Source organism: Salvelinus namaycush, chromosome 20 (genome assembly GCF_016432855.1).
Source record: "Salvelinus namaycush isolate Seneca chromosome 20, SaNama_1.0, whole genome shotgun sequence".
NCBI classification, from domain to species: Eukaryota; Metazoa; Chordata; class Actinopteri; order Salmoniformes; family Salmonidae; genus Salvelinus; species Salvelinus namaycush.
The window spans coordinates 46,237,542-46,257,381 of record NC_052326.1 but is presented as its reverse complement, the minus strand read 5'-3'; the positions used below and the strand labels follow the sequence as shown (position 1 = coordinate 46,257,381).

At 40.0% G+C, this 19,840-nt stretch overlaps 1 protein-coding gene across 3 annotated transcripts in view; it reads left to right on the top strand.

The window, feature by feature from the left end:
- Positions 1-8,676: 8,676 nt before the first annotated feature.
- LOC120065419 (myotubularin-related protein 14-like) overlaps positions 8,677-19,840 on the top strand; it is a 28,852-nt gene continuing 17,688 nt past the window's right edge. For all 3 annotated transcript variants that reach the window (XM_039016419.1, XM_039016420.1, XM_039016418.1), the window contains exons 1-10: positions 8,677-9,549; positions 10,332-10,480; positions 12,851-12,959; positions 15,147-15,222; positions 15,814-15,877; positions 16,159-16,281; positions 17,231-17,304; positions 18,362-18,432; positions 18,691-18,765; positions 19,675-19,741. In XM_039016419.1, the coding sequence (XP_038872347.1) occupies positions 9,409-9,549; positions 10,332-10,480; positions 12,851-12,959; positions 15,147-15,222; positions 15,814-15,877; positions 16,159-16,281; positions 17,231-17,304; positions 18,362-18,432; positions 18,691-18,765; positions 19,675-19,741 (949 nt within the window). In that variant the 5' untranslated portion in view covers positions 8,677-9,408. The remainder of the gene's footprint in view (positions 9,550-10,331; positions 10,481-12,850; positions 12,960-15,146; positions 15,223-15,813; positions 15,878-16,158; positions 16,282-17,230; positions 17,305-18,361; positions 18,433-18,690; positions 18,766-19,674; positions 19,742-19,840) is intronic.

Genomic DNA, 19,840 nt, shown 5'->3' with positions numbered 1-19,840 from the left:
CTCGTCTCTATCTCCCCCTATCTTCGTCAATGATTCCTCAGCAACTATTTTGATAATAACACTCAGTTGTCTCTGAAAGATGGAGACCAAACAAAAATCTTACACGAAAGAGTCTACACAAAGGTCAGCACTGTCTCCCCTGGTAGTCAATCAAAAGGTCCAGGTTTCTGAATGTTATATAGTCCAAATGGTTTCCAAATTAATCAATTCAAGACCGAAGCGTGATTAAACAGCGATGGGGAATACCCTCTTAATGCGTAAAGACACAGCAGAGTCGAACAAGCTCACATTGCAAAAATCAATGGTCAAGGAAAAAAGGGATCAGACGTGTTATTCGCAATTCACCACCACCGTCGGAGTGTGAAGAATGAAGCTATATCGACTCCCATTGGACCCAACGCTTCAAATGAGAGACAAGCACCGCTGTCGAGCCCCACTGATGAATCTTCCGCGAACTATTTAAATTAGGTCAACTGGAGCATTCTTTACATCCGGAATAAGAGACCAATGCGTGTCCTTTGAAGAATGAAGACGAGAAAAGATGGGCATTGGTCGTATCACTGTAAATACCAAGACCCCATGCTGGTGGTTTTCTGATGCTGTCTTCTGATTCTCACTCTCGCTCTCCCTTTTCCTCCACGTCTCTCCTTAGCGCGCGCACGCTCACCAAACAAACTGCAATAGTCTGCACAGAAAACTGTTGGAAAAACCTGGATTAGGTGCATGGAAGCAGTGGTGTAAAGGTCTTAAGTAAAAAATACTTTAAAGTACTACTTAAGTTGCTTTTTTGGGTATCTGTTCCCTACTTTAATTTACTACTTATATTTTTGACTACTTTTACTTATACCTCACTACATTCCCTAAGAAAATATTGTACTTTTTACTCCATACATTTTCCTTGACACCCAAAAGTACTCGTTGCATTTTGACTGTTTAGCAGGACAGGAAAACAGTCAAATTCACGCATTTATCAACCGAACATCCCTGGTCATTCCTACTCCTTCTTATCTGGCGGACTCACTAAACACACATGCTTCGTTGGTAAATTATGTCTGAATGTTGGAGTGTGTCCATGGCTTTCCGTAAATTAAAAAAACAAGAAAAAGGTGCCATCCAGTTTGCTTAATATAAGGAATTTGAAACGATTTATACTTTTACTTTTGATACTTAAGTATATTTTAAACGAAATACTTTTATATTTTTACTCAAGTAGAATTTTACTAGTTGACTTTTGATTTTACTTGAGTCCTTTTCTATTAAGGTATCTTAACTTTTACTCAAGTATGGTTTTCCTGTCCTGTTCAGCATAAAAAATTTAACGAGTACTTTTGGGTTTCAGGGAAATGTACGGAGTAAAAAGTACATTATTTTATTTAGGAATGTAGTGAAGTAAAAGTTGTCCAAATTTAAATATTAAAGTTAAGTACAGATACCCCGAAAATCTACTTTAGTAGTGCTTTAAAGTATTTTTACCCAACTACTTTTCACCACTGTTGAAAGGCAACCTCATGTTGATCAATTTCCTAATCACATTGCATCTTGAAACCTATAGCCTACAACTCATTCATTTTGTGTAACAAGTGTCTTCACACCAACTCTTGGTTTTCGCAATATTGCAATAGACAATACCATTTGGATTTAAAACGATCAACCAACATGAAAAGAATTGCCCCCTAATTTAAGAATTTGCTGAACAGGAGTTGTTTTGTAGATAATAATTTATTGCAAGTGTAATGTTTTTTCTTTTTCAATATGAGTAGAATTAGTACTGCATGAATTAAATCAAGGTGATGGAATTTTATGTTGCAAATCATGACACATCTCAAGCAAAATGTGAGTGTGTTTCTGAGGGTAGGTGTCACGTTCCTGACCTTATTTGCCTTTGTTTTACTTTGTTTAGTTGGTCAGGACGTGAGCTGGGTGGGTAGTCTATGTTATGTGTGTCACGTTCGTTCTCCTCCTCGTCTGAGGAGGAGCATGGATCGCACCAAAATGCAGAGTGATATCAATACATCTTCTTTTATTTGAGACGAAGACGAAACGAACACTATACAAACAAATACAAAAACAATAAACCACGAACGTGAAGCTACAAACGAAAGTGCACACACAGCTACTAACGTTAGACATAGACAATTACCCACAAACACCTAAAGCCTATGGCTGCCTTCTTCTCAATAGGGGGTGCTGTTTGCACTTTGTAATAATTTCGTTCCCAAATTAAACTGCCTCGTACTCAATTCTTGCTCGTACAATATGCATATTATTATTACTATTGGATAGAAAACACTCTCTAGTTTCTAAAACCGTTTGAATTATATCTGTGGGTAAAACAGAACTCGAGTTAGAGCATTTTTCCTATGAGGATGTGAGAATGCAGAATTCTGCTGGCTGTTCCCAGGTCAGTTTATTACCGTGGAGTGCGAGAGTACGGGCAGACACAGTGTTATGCGGTAGAGCGCACGGTGTCTCCTGTACGTGTGCATAGCCCGGTGCGGGTTATTCCACCTCCCCGCACTGGCAGGGCTAGATTGAGTATTGAGCCAGGTGCCATGAAGCCGGCTCAACGTGTCTGGTCTCCAGTGCGTCTCCTCGGGCCGGCATACATGGCACCAGCCTTACGCATGGTGTCCCCGGTTCGCCTACACAGCCCAGTGTGGGTTATTCCACCTCCCCGCACTGGTCGGGCTACGGGGAGCATACAACCAGGTAAGGTTGGGTAGACAAATACAAAAACAATAAACCACGAACGTGAAGCTACAAACGAAAGTGCACACACAGCTACTAACGTTAGACATAGACAATTACCCACAAACACCTAAAGCCTATGGCTGCCTTAAATATGGCTCCCAATCAGAGACAACAATAAACAGCTGTCTCTGATTGAGAACCAAACCAGGCAACCATAGACTTTCCTAAACACCTACACTGAACACAACCCCATACATACTACAAAACCCCCTAAACAATACACACACCCTAAACTAGACAAAACACACAAACATCCCCCATGTCACACCCTGACCTAACTAAACTAATAAAGAAAATCAATATAACAAAGGCCAGGGTGTGACAATGTGTTTCTATGTTGGGTTGAATGTGTTGCCTGATATGGTTCTCAATTAGAGGCAGGTGTTTGACGTTTCCTCTGATTGAGAACCATATTAAGGTAGGCTGTTCTCACTGTTTGTTGGTGGGTGATTGTTCTTGTGTCTGTGTCTGTTGCACCACACGGGACTGTTTCGTTTGTTCGTTCGTTTGGCTAGTCTTTCCTGTTCGTGCGTTCTTCATGTCTATATGTAAGTTCTCAAGTTCAGGTCTGTCTACGTCGTTTGTTGTTTTGTAGTTTGTGTAAGAGTTTTCGTGTTTCGTCTTTCTTTAATAAATTCCATTATGTCTGCATACAACGCTGCGTTTTGGTCCGACCCTTACTCATCCGAGGAGGAGGCATTAGACAGCCGTTACAGTAGGTTATAGCCTATATACACGCATCTACAGTACCTGCAAATTCATATATTATTCAGGAGTTGTACTACTGAATGGGTGCATACAATTTCACAAAGCACGAATGGTGGATACTGTGTTGTAGTATGGTTTGCCTATAAATTACCCCACTGGCGGTGAAAACATAAGAGCACCATGTGAATAGAACAAGCAATATAAATCTCATTGAAACAATATCAGAATCAGAATCACCTTTATTCTCCAAGTACATTTACATTTACCAGGAATTTGACCTGGTGGAATGGCGCTGACGACAATAAACAAAATATATAGACAGAATATAGACAAAGGAATTTACACATAATGGTCATACAGTATATACAATGAGATTTTGTGTAGGCTCAATAAGCAATGACAGTAGCTCCAACATAGGCCTACACCAATGTAGCTTAATGTCTTAGCCTATTGCTCTACTCTGATAAAAAACAAAACATAACAAAAAAACATAAACTGCCTTTTAACATTACAATTATAAAGAAGTATACATTTTTGACACTGTTTGTTGACCATTAAATGAAGTATATACATGTATACAGGCTGTTGATTAGTTATTACGTCCTAAATTAAACGGTTCGTACATGCCCACCTTGTGTTTTATAATGTTGATAAACAAGAAAAAAAGATGACATCCTTTACAAACAGTTTATTAATGGTTAACAAACCATTTATTAGGCCTAATGGAAAAATTACAAATAGCCTAAAACTATTCCCCATTATAGTCTATGTGAAATGCGGCTATGAGGGGAAGTATAGGACGATAGGGCTATTTACATTGATGTAAACATATTTACCCATGATATTAACCTTGGTAGAGCATCCTACTGTAAGCTAAATAGCCTGTCACGCCTGCTCCCGCTCCACCTCTCTGATGCTCGAGGGCGCCAGGCGGCCCATCATTACGCACACCTGTCACCAACATTACGCACATCAGCATTTTTGGCGTTTTTCCAATTTTGTTGCATTACAACCTGTAATTTACATTTATTTTTATTTGGATTTCATGTAATGGACATACACAAAGTTAAGTGTTTTTTGTTTTTTTTAATACTTGTTTAAAAAAAAAATTATATGGAAAAGTGGTGCGTGCACATGTATTCACCCCCTTTGATATGAAGCCCCTAAATAAGATCTGGTGCAACCAATTACCTTCAGAAGTCACATAATTAGTTAAATAAAGTCCACCTGTGTGCAATCTAAGTGTCACATGATCTGTCACATGATCTCAGTATCTATACACCTGCATTATATACACCTCAGTATATATACACCTGTGTCTGCATTAATGTCGTTTTGTTCCCACTGTCCAGACGCTGTCCTTGTTTTGTTTCATGTCCGTCATTTATTAAATATTCACTCCATGTACTTGCTTCTCGTTTCCCAGCGTCCATCCTCACAGGAAACAGCTCGTGAAGAAAAATCTTATTTCAAGAACTGGGAGCTCTTTAAATTTGAAGTGGCCAAATACCTTCGACAATCTGGTAGTAATCTGGCTAAAACTAGAAGAGCTGAGGAGGAAAAGGTGATGGTTAGGATAACTTCCCTTTCTCAGAGGTCCCCAGACAGCCTCTTGGGGGAAGAGAACGAGGAACTGATTGAGTTACAAAATTAACTGGATAATATATATAGATGAAATAAACTGTATAATATCTATAGATTAAATAAACTGTATAATATCTATAGATTAAATCAACTGGATAATATCTATAGATTAAATCAACTGGATAATATCTATAGATTAAATCAACTGGATAATATATATAGATTAAAAGCAGAAGGAGCCTTTATTAGATCTAGGAAAAAATGGCTTGATGAGGGAGAACAGAATTCATCCTATTTCTTTAGACTTGAGAAATGTCACTCTACAAATAACACTATCCATAAATTAAACATTGATGGTGTTATTACAGATGACCAAAAATGAATGGCTAACTACTGTAGCAATTTTTACAGGAAATTGTATAGCTCTACGTACTGTCAGGAATCCACAGATATGTTTTTAGACTCACTGAATAATGTTCACTCTATCAGTGATATAGAATCTAAACAGTGTGATGAACCCATCATAGTTGAAGAGATTAGTGAGTCTATCAAACATCTAAAGAACAATAAATCCCCAGGCATTAATGGAATTCCGACAGAATTTTACAAGTTATTTAATGAACAAGTCTCTAAAAATACTTTAACAACAATCTTCACCCTCTTACAATGACTCAGGGGTTAATAACACTGATACCTAAGCCTAAAAAAAAGTGCTGCTCATCGATAAGTGGCGTCCAATTTATTAGCCTTACTACTTGAAAAAGAATTAAAGACGTCCTGGATGCAATCATTGATGAAACACAGTCTGGCTTTATGAGGAACAGACATATTTCTAACAATATCAGACTAGTATTAGACATACTTGACAACTCAGACCTAATAACCGAGGATAGCTTCATATTATTTTTTTATTTTTATAAAGCATCAGTTCCTCTTCCACTCCCTTGAGAAATTTGGCTTTGGGGATTTTTTCTGTAAGGCTATTTAAGACTCTCTATACGAATGGTAACAGCTCTATCAAACTGAAACATGGCACCTCACCTAGATTTGAGTTAATAAGGATCTAACCCTTTTTTTCAATTCTCACCTAAAATGACATACTCAAATCTAACTGCCTGTAGTTCAGGACCTGAAGCAAGGACATGCATATTCTTGATACTATTTGAAAGGAAACACTTTGAAGTTTGTGGAAATGTGAAATTAATGTAGGAGAATACATTAGATCTGGTAAAAGATAATACAAAGAAAAAAACATGCGTTTAAAAAAAAATGTATACCATTATCTTTGAAATGCAAGAGAAAGACCATAACGTATTATTCCAGCCCAGGCACAATTTAGATTTTGGCCACTAGATGGCAGCAGTGTATGTGCAACGTTTTAGACTGATCGAATGAACCATTGCATATCTGTTCAAAATGTTGGATCAAGACTGCCCGGATGTGCCTAATTGGTTTATTAATACATTTTCAAGTTCATAATTGTGCACTCTCCTCAAACAATAGCATGGTATTATTTCACTGTAATAGCTACTGTAAATTGGACAGTGCAGTTAGATTAACAAGAATTTAACCTTTCTGCCCATATCAGATATGTCTATGTCCTGGGATTTTTTTGTTGTTACTTACAACCTCATGCTAATCATATTAGCCTACGTTAGCTCAACTGTCCCGCGGGGGGGACATCGATCCCATAGAGGTAAAGAGAGGAATTAGGCAAGGTTGTCCAATCTCACCATATCTATTTTTATTAATCACCAAACTTCTTACAAATTCCTTAAATAATAGTCCTGTACAAGGTATTTCCATAGCTGGTAAAGAAATGATTATAAGCCAGCTGGCTGACGATACTACACTTTTTCTGAAAGACGCCAGTCAGAGTCCCATATCGATCAATGTGATAGAATCCTTTCCCAAAGCATCTGGTCTACATCTTAACATTAATAAATGTGAACTCATGGCTGTCAAAGATTGTGTGACATCATATTATGGTATTCCAGTGAAAGAAGAGCTTACATATTTAGGTTTAACCATTACTAAGGATCAGAAGTCTAGAGGCTTACAAATTTTAACCCTCATATTAAAAAACCCCAGAAGAAGCTAAATCAATGGCTACAGAGGGACTTATCCTTAAAAGGAAGGGTCCTAATAACCAAGGCTGAAGCTATCTCTAGACTAACATATGCCGCTCTATTTTTTTATCTTGATGGTAAAATAAGCAAAGAGTTAGACCAGATGCTTTTCAACTTTCCGTGGAGAAACTGTAGCCATTACATTAGGAAAAGTGTTGTAATGAACACTTATGAGTATGGTGGGCTGAATTTTCTGGATTTTTCTACCTTAAATAATACTTTTAAGATCAATTGGATAAAGATCAATTGGATATACTTTTAAGATCAACTCCTAAGAAGACCCACTTCTATGTGGAATTGTATTCCTCATCATGTCTTCTCTACTTTTGGTGGCCTTAACTTCATGTTGGTTTGCAATTATAATATTGACAAAGTTCCTATGAAACTCTATGCTTTTCATCTGCAGGTTTTCTTGTCATGATCCTTAATTTATAAATATAATTTTTCTCCACACAGATATTATATATGGAATAATCAGGACATATTGTATAAAAATACTTCTTTGTTTTTAGAATATTGGTTCCGAAATAATATCCTATTGGTGAGCCAACTGGTAAATGCAGAGGGTCTTTTACTCAGTTATAAGGAATTCTTATCACTTTACAAGATCCCTGTAACACCTAAAGATTTTGCTTTAGATGCCTTTCCCTCAGGTGTTGCTTTATTATTCAGGAACCTGTCAAGACCTGACCCTCAGAGCCTACCTTCTGTTGACCCTGTTGACTCATCAGTAGGAAAGATGTGTTTTTCTTTTAGTCCAATCAACAACAATAGATCTATACGAGCCTTATTTCAGCAGGATGTTGTATCTATACCTTATGTCATGCCTTATTGTAATGGTTTTATTGATAATGTCTGTTGGAAAAAAGGTTGGATGTTGCCACACACACACCTAATTATTAACAAAATGAAGGAAGTTTATTTTGAAATTATTCATAAATATTATCCTGCCAACCACTATATGAAGAAGTTAAAAAAATATATAATCTAATTGTACCTTTCGTAATGACCACCCAGAAACAGTGTTGCATCTTTTTTTGGCATTGTATTCATGTAAGGAATCTGTGGCAAGACATCAGTAGATTTATAATTGAACATATTTATGAAGATTTTACACTATTATGGAGAGAGGTGCTGCTTAGATTCTTTACTTATGATAGAAATAAGTTGAAACAATTTGATAAATTTAATTTCATTATACTTGTAGCCACATTTCATATTCACAAATGTAAATTTACAAACAAAACACCACATTTTATTACCTTACAAAAATAAATTGAACTATATTTTAAGACAATGAAATACTCTGCCAACAAAAAAGCTGTTAGAATTATAAATGTGTGTATGTCCCTTAAGGTAATGTGATATTGTACCCCCTAGCCCAAATGTACTTTGTATATACAAATGTACTTTATACATACACTTGTGTTCCCCATGTACTTTTTGTATTGATTTGTTGTTAATAAAAAAAAATATATATATTTCAGGGGGCGATGTTGGTCACGTGCTGGTTTCAACTTCCTGTTTACCACTTGTTCCTTGAGACAGTTCACGGATTGCAACACTTCAACAGTCGTGTGCTTTTTGATCAAGACTAATAAATACGCTTTTGAATCGCTGCTGCTACGGATTTAATCGTTTTGGAACGGTTAATATTTTTTTGTCATTACTGGGGAAGAGGAGAGGAAATGAATAAATGACAGAGGAAACGTGACTAGGCCAGGAGTCCTCGCGATTTCCTGAGTCAGGCGCCCGGAATATTCCTCTGTCAACAAACGGCTCAATACAAAACATACGAGTGATGAGGGCAAGGACTAAAAACCAGTCAGCATTCATTTTTATAGACAAAACGTTTAGTAATGTGTTGGATTTAACTTTAAGTGTGGATACTTCCTAACATTATTTAACTTACGTTAGCTACTTTAGCTAGCCAACCAAATCCACCACCACTAGCTTAGCCACGTAAACAAATTACTATACATTCTGCTTGCCTGGCAAGTTTTACTAGGAAGGGTTAGCTAGCCTGCTGGCTGGTTAATATATCCTTGTTTCTAGAGGGTACCAGCACAGCGGTGCCCTGAATTCGGGGAGAATACCCGGCTCCGGCCCTTTCAAGCGGGCAGTCAGGAAGAAACTGGCTGGGAAGGGATGGCCTGGTGGGTCTTCCCGTTCCCAAGGTGCTGCGGTGTTTGAGTGCGGAAGAGTTCGGATAGAACCCACGGTGGGTCTCGGCACGATGATGGCTGCATTCCCTTCCGTGTCTGGGAGTCTCACGGCCTCCGGGCTAATGATATCAGGCAGAAAGACTGAGGAAATAGCGGATTTGATAGATTTGTTTTCGAAGGCACAGTACAGAGCGAAAGAAGTCACGCCACGGGTAAGTTCGAGGTCCTCAGCATACATGTTTTTAACTGTGATTTCTTCATGTCATTATAGCCAGTTTTAGCTATGTGCTTACTCCGAGATGGTGTGCCATCCGTCAAACGTCCCTTACCTTTACGCGCGCTTCAAATAAACAACATCCTACAGTGCCTAGTGCCAGCAATCAGAGACTGCTCACCTGCTCCAGACGTTAGAATCTCCTTCCTTCGGAAGTAGCCTATTTCTTTAACTGTCCAGATACTCAGGCTTAGTCAAGCCTTTTTCATACGACTTCAAACCCACCAACAAAAACAAACATGCATGGAACGATATTCTCAGTAAGACGCATGACATGTGGATAGCACTTAGCTAAGTAATTTATGATAGTGGTCAAAGAATGACATGGTCAAATGCTGTACAATGAAGGAAGGTGTCCTTATTTTGGGGGTAATGATGAGATGGTAAGCATATCGGTTCATATTCTTCATAAATCTAGTGGTTATATTTCATATGTGATTTAGAAGTGACCAAACACGCAGCAGGAAATATTTCACAAGGCACTTTTTAATGTGTATGTCTGCAGTTTCTCATGAGCATCACCTCAATGTTGACAGAAACCACGATGGTTGAAAATAGGCCTACATTTTGGGACATGGGACAACTGTACCATTGGCTCTTCCCAGGTTGTGGCCACTTAACCTAGCTACACATCCTGTTTTTCCTTCTTTGTGTGGGGGGGTGACTATGTGTTTCATGAAAGTCTATCAATCACCACTTTGGTATATTTGTCTCTTATAGGTTGAGACGATAGAGAAGCGTTGCTTGGAGCTCTTTGGCCGAGACTACAAGTACAGCGTCATCCACAACGCCAACGGGGAGGTGTGTGGCCACTACCCCCGACAGATGGTCTTCCTGGAGTATGAATGTACAGAGCTCCATAAAGACGGGTACTGTACCTACCTACGTTAACTTAACAAGGTCATCACTGAGGCTGTGTCTGCAAATATTAGACCTACTAGATGTCCAGTCCTTGTTTCCCCAGTCCTTGTTTCCTCAACTCCTCTCAAAGCACATTGGAGGAGGAGGACTGAGGGAGGGACCTTGGATCCTCTCCTCCAATGCGCTTTGAGAGGAGTTGAAGAAACAAGCAAGGATTTGACAGTCAGTAACATTTTCAGTCACAGCCTGAGACAATGTCCAGTCCACTTAGTCACCAATTACACTGTTGTTTATTTGTGTGTACCATAGTCCACAGCCCATATTCAGATATGATGAATGTGAACTCGGAGTAGGAGTGCTGATCTATGCTCAGGTCACCCGGTCCCTATAGTCTTATTCATTATGATCTAAAAAGGAAAACTGATCCGAGATCAGCTTTTCTAATCTGAGCTGGATTAAGAAAACAGGCCCTGACCTGTTATTGGACAGAAAATAAAACAGGGTTAAATGTAGTCCGGTCCACATCTTCATGAGTCATGATTCATGACTCCGAGGGGGTTGGAAATGTCTGAGTTTCACAAATGATATGTGTGAATAAATGGGAAACGTTATGGGAGCGTTCTATTTTGGAATGTGTTCGGAAATAGAATATGTACTTTTGACCTATGAGTAGAGGAGCGTAACGCTTCTAAGATCCACACAGTGAGGAAGATGTCTCGAGGTTTCAAAAAGTGCTCTTGTCAGACTGGATAACATGTTCATGGGGAGAATGTCCTCCCTTCATGCGTTATGTTTCCATATGTCTGTGACCTGCCCCATAGTTGCCCTCTATGTGAATTCATAAGTCGAGGGAAACAGCCACTCAATAATTCATGTAAACACCCATAACATTTTTGCCCAACCAGGTTATCTAGAGCTAACAAACACACGAGTGAGATGGATTTTATGTGGCATTGTTTGTGTTGTTGATTGACACTAAATAGGGGCTTTAGGCTATGAGCTCACTCAAGAATACACATTAGTTTGGATGTTAAAATGAAAACGCTGAATACTAAATGGGGTAGAGTTACATGCTGACCAAACCACTCGCGTGCATGCTGATTTTGTACCCCCACACCAGACACGATCAGGACACGCAGGTTGAAATATAAAAACAAACTCTGAACCAATTATATTAATTTAGGGACAGGTCGAAAAGCATTAAATATGTATTGAAAATTAGCTAGCTAGCTTGCTGTTGCTAACTAATTTGTCCTGGGATATAAACACTGGGTTGTTATTTTACCTGAAAGGCACAAGGTCCTCTAAGCCGACAATTAATCCACAGATAAAACGGTAAACCAAATTAGTTTCTCGTCATCTCTCCTCCTTCCTCAGGCTTCTTTTTCTTCTTCGGACTTTATATGGAGGTTGGCAACCAACTTTACAGTGCATTACTACAACCGACTGGAGTGTGGACGTTAGTTCATCTTTCAATAACCCACGTGGGTATATGCTCCTAAAAAACAATGAGGAGATTTGAGAGGCAAGACTTGCAACGCGTTGATCATCACAAATAGAACCAAGTTCTATTTTAGCACCTGGCCACGCAGAAGCTCGCTGTTGCGTGCAATGATTGAATAACGTGTGTGTAATTTTTTGTTGTTGTAATGCTCGCGCATGCGTTTGGTGTGGTCAGCATGTTAGTCTATCATGTTAGGAGTTCACGTGGCTGATGTGGTGTTAGGTGTTTACGTGGCTGATGTGGTGTTAGGCGTTTACGTGACTGATGTGGTGTTAGGCGTTTACGAGGCTGATGCGGTGTAGTGATTTGTGTATAGTGTAGGCTATGATTGTCCCAAACGGCACCCTATTTCCTTTTTATAGTCAAAAGTAGCGCACAAAATAGGGAATAGGAGGCCATTTGGGACATCCTCCTCCTCCATTCACCCCTAAACTGCTCCAGGGGCTTTGGCTGTACTGTGGTTGAACCTGTACCTCTGGCGCCTAGCCAATCTTACTGGACTGTATGTGAGCCGTCAGTCTCTGGCTATTGGGGCAGTTTGGATGTGTTATTTCGCTACACTCGCATTAACATCTGCTAACCATGTGTATGTGACAAATACAATTTGATTTGATTTTTCACTTGCTACATTATATAATATTGCTATATTGAGGACTATGATTCATGTAGGTATTGCTTTGTTTTAACATATCAATGAAGATATATTGCTATTTGGTATATTGATGATCCATGTATTGCTGATTTTATAATTTATTTCTCCATTGTAATGAAGATATATTGAGGATCCATATATTGCTTTGTTAGAATAGATCAATGAAAATCTATTGCTATAGTGAGGAGTATGTTGCTTGATATATTGCTGCTGTCTCCTTAGGTTTGAGAGCACAGTCCAGATCACCAAGCTGCAGGATCTGGTGAACCGCAGTAAGATGGCCCGCTGCAGAGGGAGGTTTGTCTGCCCTGTCATCCTCTACAACGGCAAAGTATGATTCCTATATATATATATATGTAGAGATTTTTATCTATTTACATATTTATTTATATTTAAATATATTATATATACAGTACCATTCAAAAGTTTGGACACACCTACTCATTCTAGAGTTTTTCTTTATTTTAACTATTTTCTTCATTGTAGAATAATAGTGAAGACATAAAAACTATGAAATAACACATATGAAATCATGTAGTAACCAAAAAAGGGTAAACATATTTGAGATTCTTCACAGTAGCCAGCCTTTGCCTTGTGCACTCTTGGCATTCTCTCAACCAGCTTTTTATTTATTTATTTAACCTTTATTTAACTAGGCAAGCCAGTTAAGAACAAATTCTTGTTTTACAATGACTGCCTACCCAGGCCAAACCCCTCCCCTAACCTGGATGACGCTGGGCCAATTGTGTGCTGCTTTATTGGACTCCCGATCACGGCCGGTTGTGATACAGCCCGGGATCGAACCAGGGTCTGTAGTGACGCTTCTAGCACTGAGATACAATGCCTTGCGCCACTCCTGCTCCATAAGGTAGTCACCTGGAATGCATTTAATTTAAAAGGTGTGCCTTCTTAATTTGTGTAATTTCTTTCCTTAATGCGTTCGAGCCAATGAGTTGTTGTGACAAGGTAGGGGTGGTATACAGAAGCTAGCCCTATTTGGTAAAAGACCAAGTCGAAATTATGGCAAGTACAGCTCAAATAAGCAAGGAGAAATGACAGTCCATCATTACTTTAAGACATGAAGGTCAGTCAGTTCGGAAAATGTCAAGAACTTTGAAAGTTTCTTCAAGTGCAGTCTCAAAAACTATCAAGTGCTATGATGAAACTGGCTCTCATGAGGACCGCCACAGGAAAGGAAGACCCAGAGTTACCAATGCTGCAGAAGGTAAGTTAATTAGAGTTAACTGCTCCTCAGATTGTAGCCCAAATAAATTCTTCACAGAGTTGAAGTAACAGACACATCTCAACATCAACTGTTCAGATGAGACTGTGTGAAGCAGGCCTTCATGGTCAAATTGATGCAAAGAAACCACTACTAAAAGGGCACCAAAAAGAAGAAGAGACTTGATTGGTCCAAGAAACATGAGCAATTAGACCGGTGGAAATCTGTCCTTTGGTCTGATGAGTCCAAATTTGAGATTTTTAGTTCCGACAGCCGTGTCTTTGTGAGACGCAGAGTAGGTGAACAGATAGATGATCTCTGCATGTGTGGTTCCCAACATGAAGCTGGAGTAGGAGGTGTGATGGTGCTTTGCTGGTGACACAGTCAGTGATTTATTTAGAATTCAAGGCACACTTAACCAGCATGGCTTCCACAGCATTCTGTAGCAAAAAGCCATCCCATCTGGTTTGCGCTTAGTGGGACTGTTTTTCAACAGGACAATGGCCCAAAACACACCTTCAGCCGGTAAGGGCTATTTGACCAAGAAGGAGAGTGATGGAGTTCTGTATCCGATGGCCTGGCCTCCACAATCACCCAACCTCAACCCAATTGAGATGGTTTGGGATGAGTTGGACCACAGAGTGAAGAAAAAGAAGCCAATAAGTGCTCAGCATATGTGGGAACTCCTTCAAGACTGTTGGAAAAGCATTCCTCATGAAGCTGGTTGAGAAAATGTCAAGAATGTGCAAAGCTGTCAAGGCAAGGGGTGGATTTCTTTAAATAATCTCAAATATAAAATATTTTGATTTGTTGAACACTCTTTTGATTCCAAACATGTTATTGCATAATTTTGATGTCTTCACTATTAATCTACGATGTAGAAAATAGTAAAAAACTTGAATGAGTAGCTATGTCCAAACTTTTGACGGCTACTGTGTATGTATGTATACACGGTCCCGTGTGGCTCAGTTGGTAGAGCATGGCGCTTGCAACGCCAGGGTTGTGGGTTCATTTCCCACGGGGGGACCAGGATGAATATGTATGAACTTTCCAATTTGTAAGTCGCTCTGGATAAGAGCGTCTGCTAAATGTAAATGTATATGTGTATGTGTGTATGTAAATGTGTTTTTTTTAATGGATATGTTGTTTTTATATTACTCCTCACCTTTGAACAAGGAAGTGATTGTGTCAAAAACAACAATGAGGGGGAGGCTTGATTGACAGGTTTCTAGACTATTGAGATGAGTTGTATGCTAACCAGCGTGTGTGCTAATCCTTTGTTGTCTTCCATTGCAGCATATCTGTCGATCATCCACTCTGGCAGGCTGGGGGGAGCTATATGGGCGCACAGGCTACAACTACATCTTCTCAGGTGAGACTGATACAAAATACATTTTGTCAGCAAGGAAAACTCTTAATATAGTTCAGAGCCTTATTCACAAAGTGTCTCAGGGTTGGTCCACGATCAGTTTTCCCCTTTTGATCATAGTTAATAAGATTACATGGACAGGGGGAACTGGATCCTAGATCAGCACTCCTACTCTGAGAAGCTTTATGAATACAGGCCCAGATCTATTTTAATCTGGACCCATTTACAAAAGGAGAAGTTTTCATGCACTGCTTCCACCCAGTTTCACTTTTGTGTCTGAAATGCTAACGTTTGGATCTACTCACCTTTGTCAGAGCGACTGCTTTGTCAGCAAGCGTCTCACTTTTTACTGCTGCTCTTCAATTATGTGTTACTTTTTGTTCAAATGTATTTTTCATAAGATCAAATGTTGCTGCTGTATTCTCATTTGTTTGGCTGTAGTCCATTCCTCAAGCCAGTTTTTGAATATGCATCACTTTCCTGAAGAAAGTGTCTGTATTCGATATTTGAAACATCCCTTTATTGCGGATAAATGGATCCAGTTTAGAATTTTGTTGTTGTGATGCAGCTGTGTCTCTGTCTTCCTCTCCCTAGGGGGGATTGATGACACATGGGGGGGGGAGGCTGAGCCAGAGGTTCCAGAGGATGACAGTGCCAGGTTGGTGTCTTTTCACATGAGGGATTGGTTTGGTTTCTTTGCTTGATTCAATGCTCAAAATGCCAGACATTTGAGTGGTTATGTGATGACGTCTAAAACCTTGTGGTCATTTCTTTGCACTATTTCTCTCCTTCCTATCGCTCTCTTTCTTTTCCTTGCTTGATTGAATGCTCAAAATACTTAATACATGTTAGTGGTTCTGTGTACTTCTCTGCTCAACCATCTCTGTCTCGCTCTTTCTCTCTGTCTCACTTTCTCTCTGTCTCTCTTACTCTCTTCAGCAACGGGGACTCTCAGCTCTTTGACAAGGTGCGGGGTCTGGACATCAAGCTGCTGCGCTACCTCTCTGTGCGCTACATCTGTGACCTCATGGTGGAGAACAAGAAGGTCAAGTTTGGCCTAAAGTAAGTCAACACACCCACACCCTCACACAGCCAGGATTCGTAATGTATTCAACACACCCACACCCAGCCAGGATTCTTAATGTATTCAACACGCCCTCACCCAGCCAGGATTCTTAATGTAGTCAACACGCCCACACCCAGCCAGGATTCTTAATGTATTCAACACACACACACACACACACACACACACACACACACACACACACACACACACACACACACACACACACACACACACACACACACACACACACACACACACACACACACACACACACTGAGCCAGGATTCTTAATGTATTCAACACACCCACCCACTCACAGGTTGGTCTTTTGGTAGCATTATGTTATGTAATAAACCTGACTCCTAAAGTGTACCCTTGTTTGGATGTTGACCTTTGCATGTGTGGTGGTGTTTTTGTGAAAAGGTTGTGTGTGTGTGTGTGTGTGTGTGTGTTTATTTACCTAGGTGCCTGCTTACTTGTTTGATGTAATTGTGTGTGGCAGGTAGCCTCAAGGTTAGAGCTTGGGCCAGTAACTGAAAGGTCGCTGGTTCAAATCCCGGAGCAGATTAGGTGGGGGGGAAAAAATCTGTCGCTGTGCCCTGAGCAAGGCACTTAACCCTAATTTCTCCAGGGGCGCTGGACAATAGTGACCCTGGCCGTGACCCCACTCCCTCCAGGTGTCTCGGTGGAGTTGGAATATGCAAGAAACACATTTCCAGTTCACACTTGTACAAATATATGCACCCCCCAAATTATTATTATGTAATGTTGACATATGTGCGTGCTTGCTATGTGTGACAGTTCATTCAGGAATCATGTTATGTAAACGCACCGTTAGAGAAGAATGTTCAGTATGGGCTTAGTGCTTCAGGTATGTTGTATCTGCTTCATCACCTTGGGAATATTGTCTCTTCTCTTTACTCTTTTATTTGATCTGTCGTCCAGTGTCACCTCGTCTGAGAAGGTGGATAAGGCCCAACGCTATGCAGACTTCACCCTGCTCTCTGTGCCTTACCCAGGTAAAACCCTAACCCGTACCCAGGTAAAACCCTAACCCGGGTAAAACCCTAACCCGTACCCAGGTAAAACCCTTACCTGGGTAAAACCCTAACCCGGGTAAAACCCTAACCCGTACCCAGGTAAAACCCTTACCCAGGTAAAACCCTAACCCGTACCCAGGTAAAAGCCTTACCCGGGTAAAACCCTAACCCGTACCCAGGTAAAACCCTAACCCGTACCCAGGTAAAACCCTTACCCGGGTAACACCCTAACCCGTACCCAGGTAAAACCCTTACCCAGGTAAAACCCTAACCCGTACCCAGGTAAAAGCCTTACCCGGGTAAAACCCTAACCCGTACCCAGGTAAAACCCTAACCCGTACCCAGGTAAAACCCTTACCCGTACCCAGGTAAAACCCTTACCCGGGTAAAACCCTTACCCGGGTAAAACCCTAACCCGTACCCAGGTAAAACCCTAACCCGTACCCAGGTAAAAGCCTTACCCGGGTAAAACCCTAACCCGTACCCAGGTAAAACCCTAACCCGTACCCAGGTAAAACCCTTACCCGGGTAAAACTCTAACCCGGGTAAAACCCTAACCCGTACCCAGGTAAAACCCGTACCCAGGTAAAACCCGTACCCAGGTAAAAGCCTTACCAGGGTAAAACCCTAACCCTTACCCAAGTAAAACCCAAATCTCTCTAAAAACCCAACCTACATTTTAAAATGCATTTATTTATTAACTTTTTATCTACTTTTTATAATGTCAGTTTTATTAGGAAAAGCAGGTTTCCACACAAACAGTTTATGTACAATAGTTACATAGACAACAGAAAGGCAGTTGGTAAGCCTTACAATGCATTTCAACATCCTTATTGTTATAGCTACACTCATCCCCAGAGAGATAGCTGTACTCTTCTCTATGCATACCATTTTTTACCACAACACCAGGGCTGTATTCATTAGCGTACATTGTTTTCAACTGAAACCGGAAACAAGCGGTTCTTATTGGATCCTCCCTGTTTCTGTTTTCTTCTGTTCGCTGTCTAATGAACACGACCCCTCTCTGTGTCTCCAGGGTGTGAGTTCTTTAAGGACTACAAAGATAGAGACTACACCGCTGAGGGACTAGTATTCAACTGGAATCAGGTATTGTGTTTGACGCACACACACATTCTCTGAGATTCATCATATCTATCCATCCAGATGAACTATTCTCAGGGCTTGTATTGACAATGCGTCTTGAAGTTAGGACTACTGATGTAGGATCCGGTCCCCCCTGTCCATTTATCTTATTCGTTGTGATCTCAAAGACAAAACTGATCCTAGATAAGCACTTTTACACGCTTTATGAATACGAGCTCAGATCTCAAAACATAGTGTTTTATTGTTAACCTTCATCAACAGGATTTTGTGGATGCTCCGTTGACAATCCCTGTGTGCTTTACCAAGAACTTGAATATAGACTGGAGTAAATATCAGGTATGTCTACTAATACCTGAATATCAGGTGCATCTACTATTTTCCCTAAAATTATACTGTATTCAATACTTCAGGGAACTGTGATTCTGAGTCTTTCCTGATATTAGTGGTCTCACAGTGACCTCTGTAGGTTGGTTATGAAGCTGCATCTGTTTGCTGGCTAATCATTTCTCATGTTAACTTAATGAATATCAAGACATTTTGTTTATGTCCATTGTTCCATTGTTTTCAGATTTAGCTGATTAGCAGATTTTTTTTTAGGAAAGTTTTACATGCTATAACTGTGATATGTGGTTATCGCACCTAGTTACCTTAAGTTGAATGATTGAAATGTAATCTAGAAACGGTTTAAATTCAGTCTGTTATACCTAATCTGGTAACTCAAGTCAACTTTTTGTAATTTTATCATACTTTTAAAAATGTATTACTGTGTGGTTAATGACATTGTCTGAAAGCTTTGAAAACATCCCAAATACAGCATCTATACAGCATCTATACAGCTAAGAACAACAATGTGATGTTAAAACAAGTTGACACTGAGGCTAAAGAAAGTCTGCTTTATCAATATACCTGATTTGGCTAACTGTTACTTTGGACAAAATCAAGACGTTAATATTCTTGTAATGATTTTTGTATAAAAAAAATCTTAAATTACAGCTCAATTAGAGCAAATTCTGAAAAAAGTTTTTTTTTTAAATCATTTGACAACCCTAATTTAAATGCATATGTTTAGGTTATAAGCGATGTAGTCCCCACACCAGGGCCACGTTCACTAGACAAATGTTGTGGAACGTTGCAGATAGACATGTCATGAAAAGCGCTGATGTGATTCCTTATTCCACATGTCTGTCTGAATGTTAGTGCACCCCAGGTGAAAACGTGTTGAAACTCTGTGTTCTTCTGTTTCAGTCTTGGGACCTGGTCCAGCAGACCCAGAACTACCTGAAGCTGTTGCTTCACATCATCAACAGCGACGGTCAGTGCCTGTGGGCCGGGTGTGGGTCTGGTGTGTGGGTGTGTGTGTGTGGGGGCCTGCTGTGTGTGGGTGGGCGGGTCTGGTGGGTGTGTGTGTGTG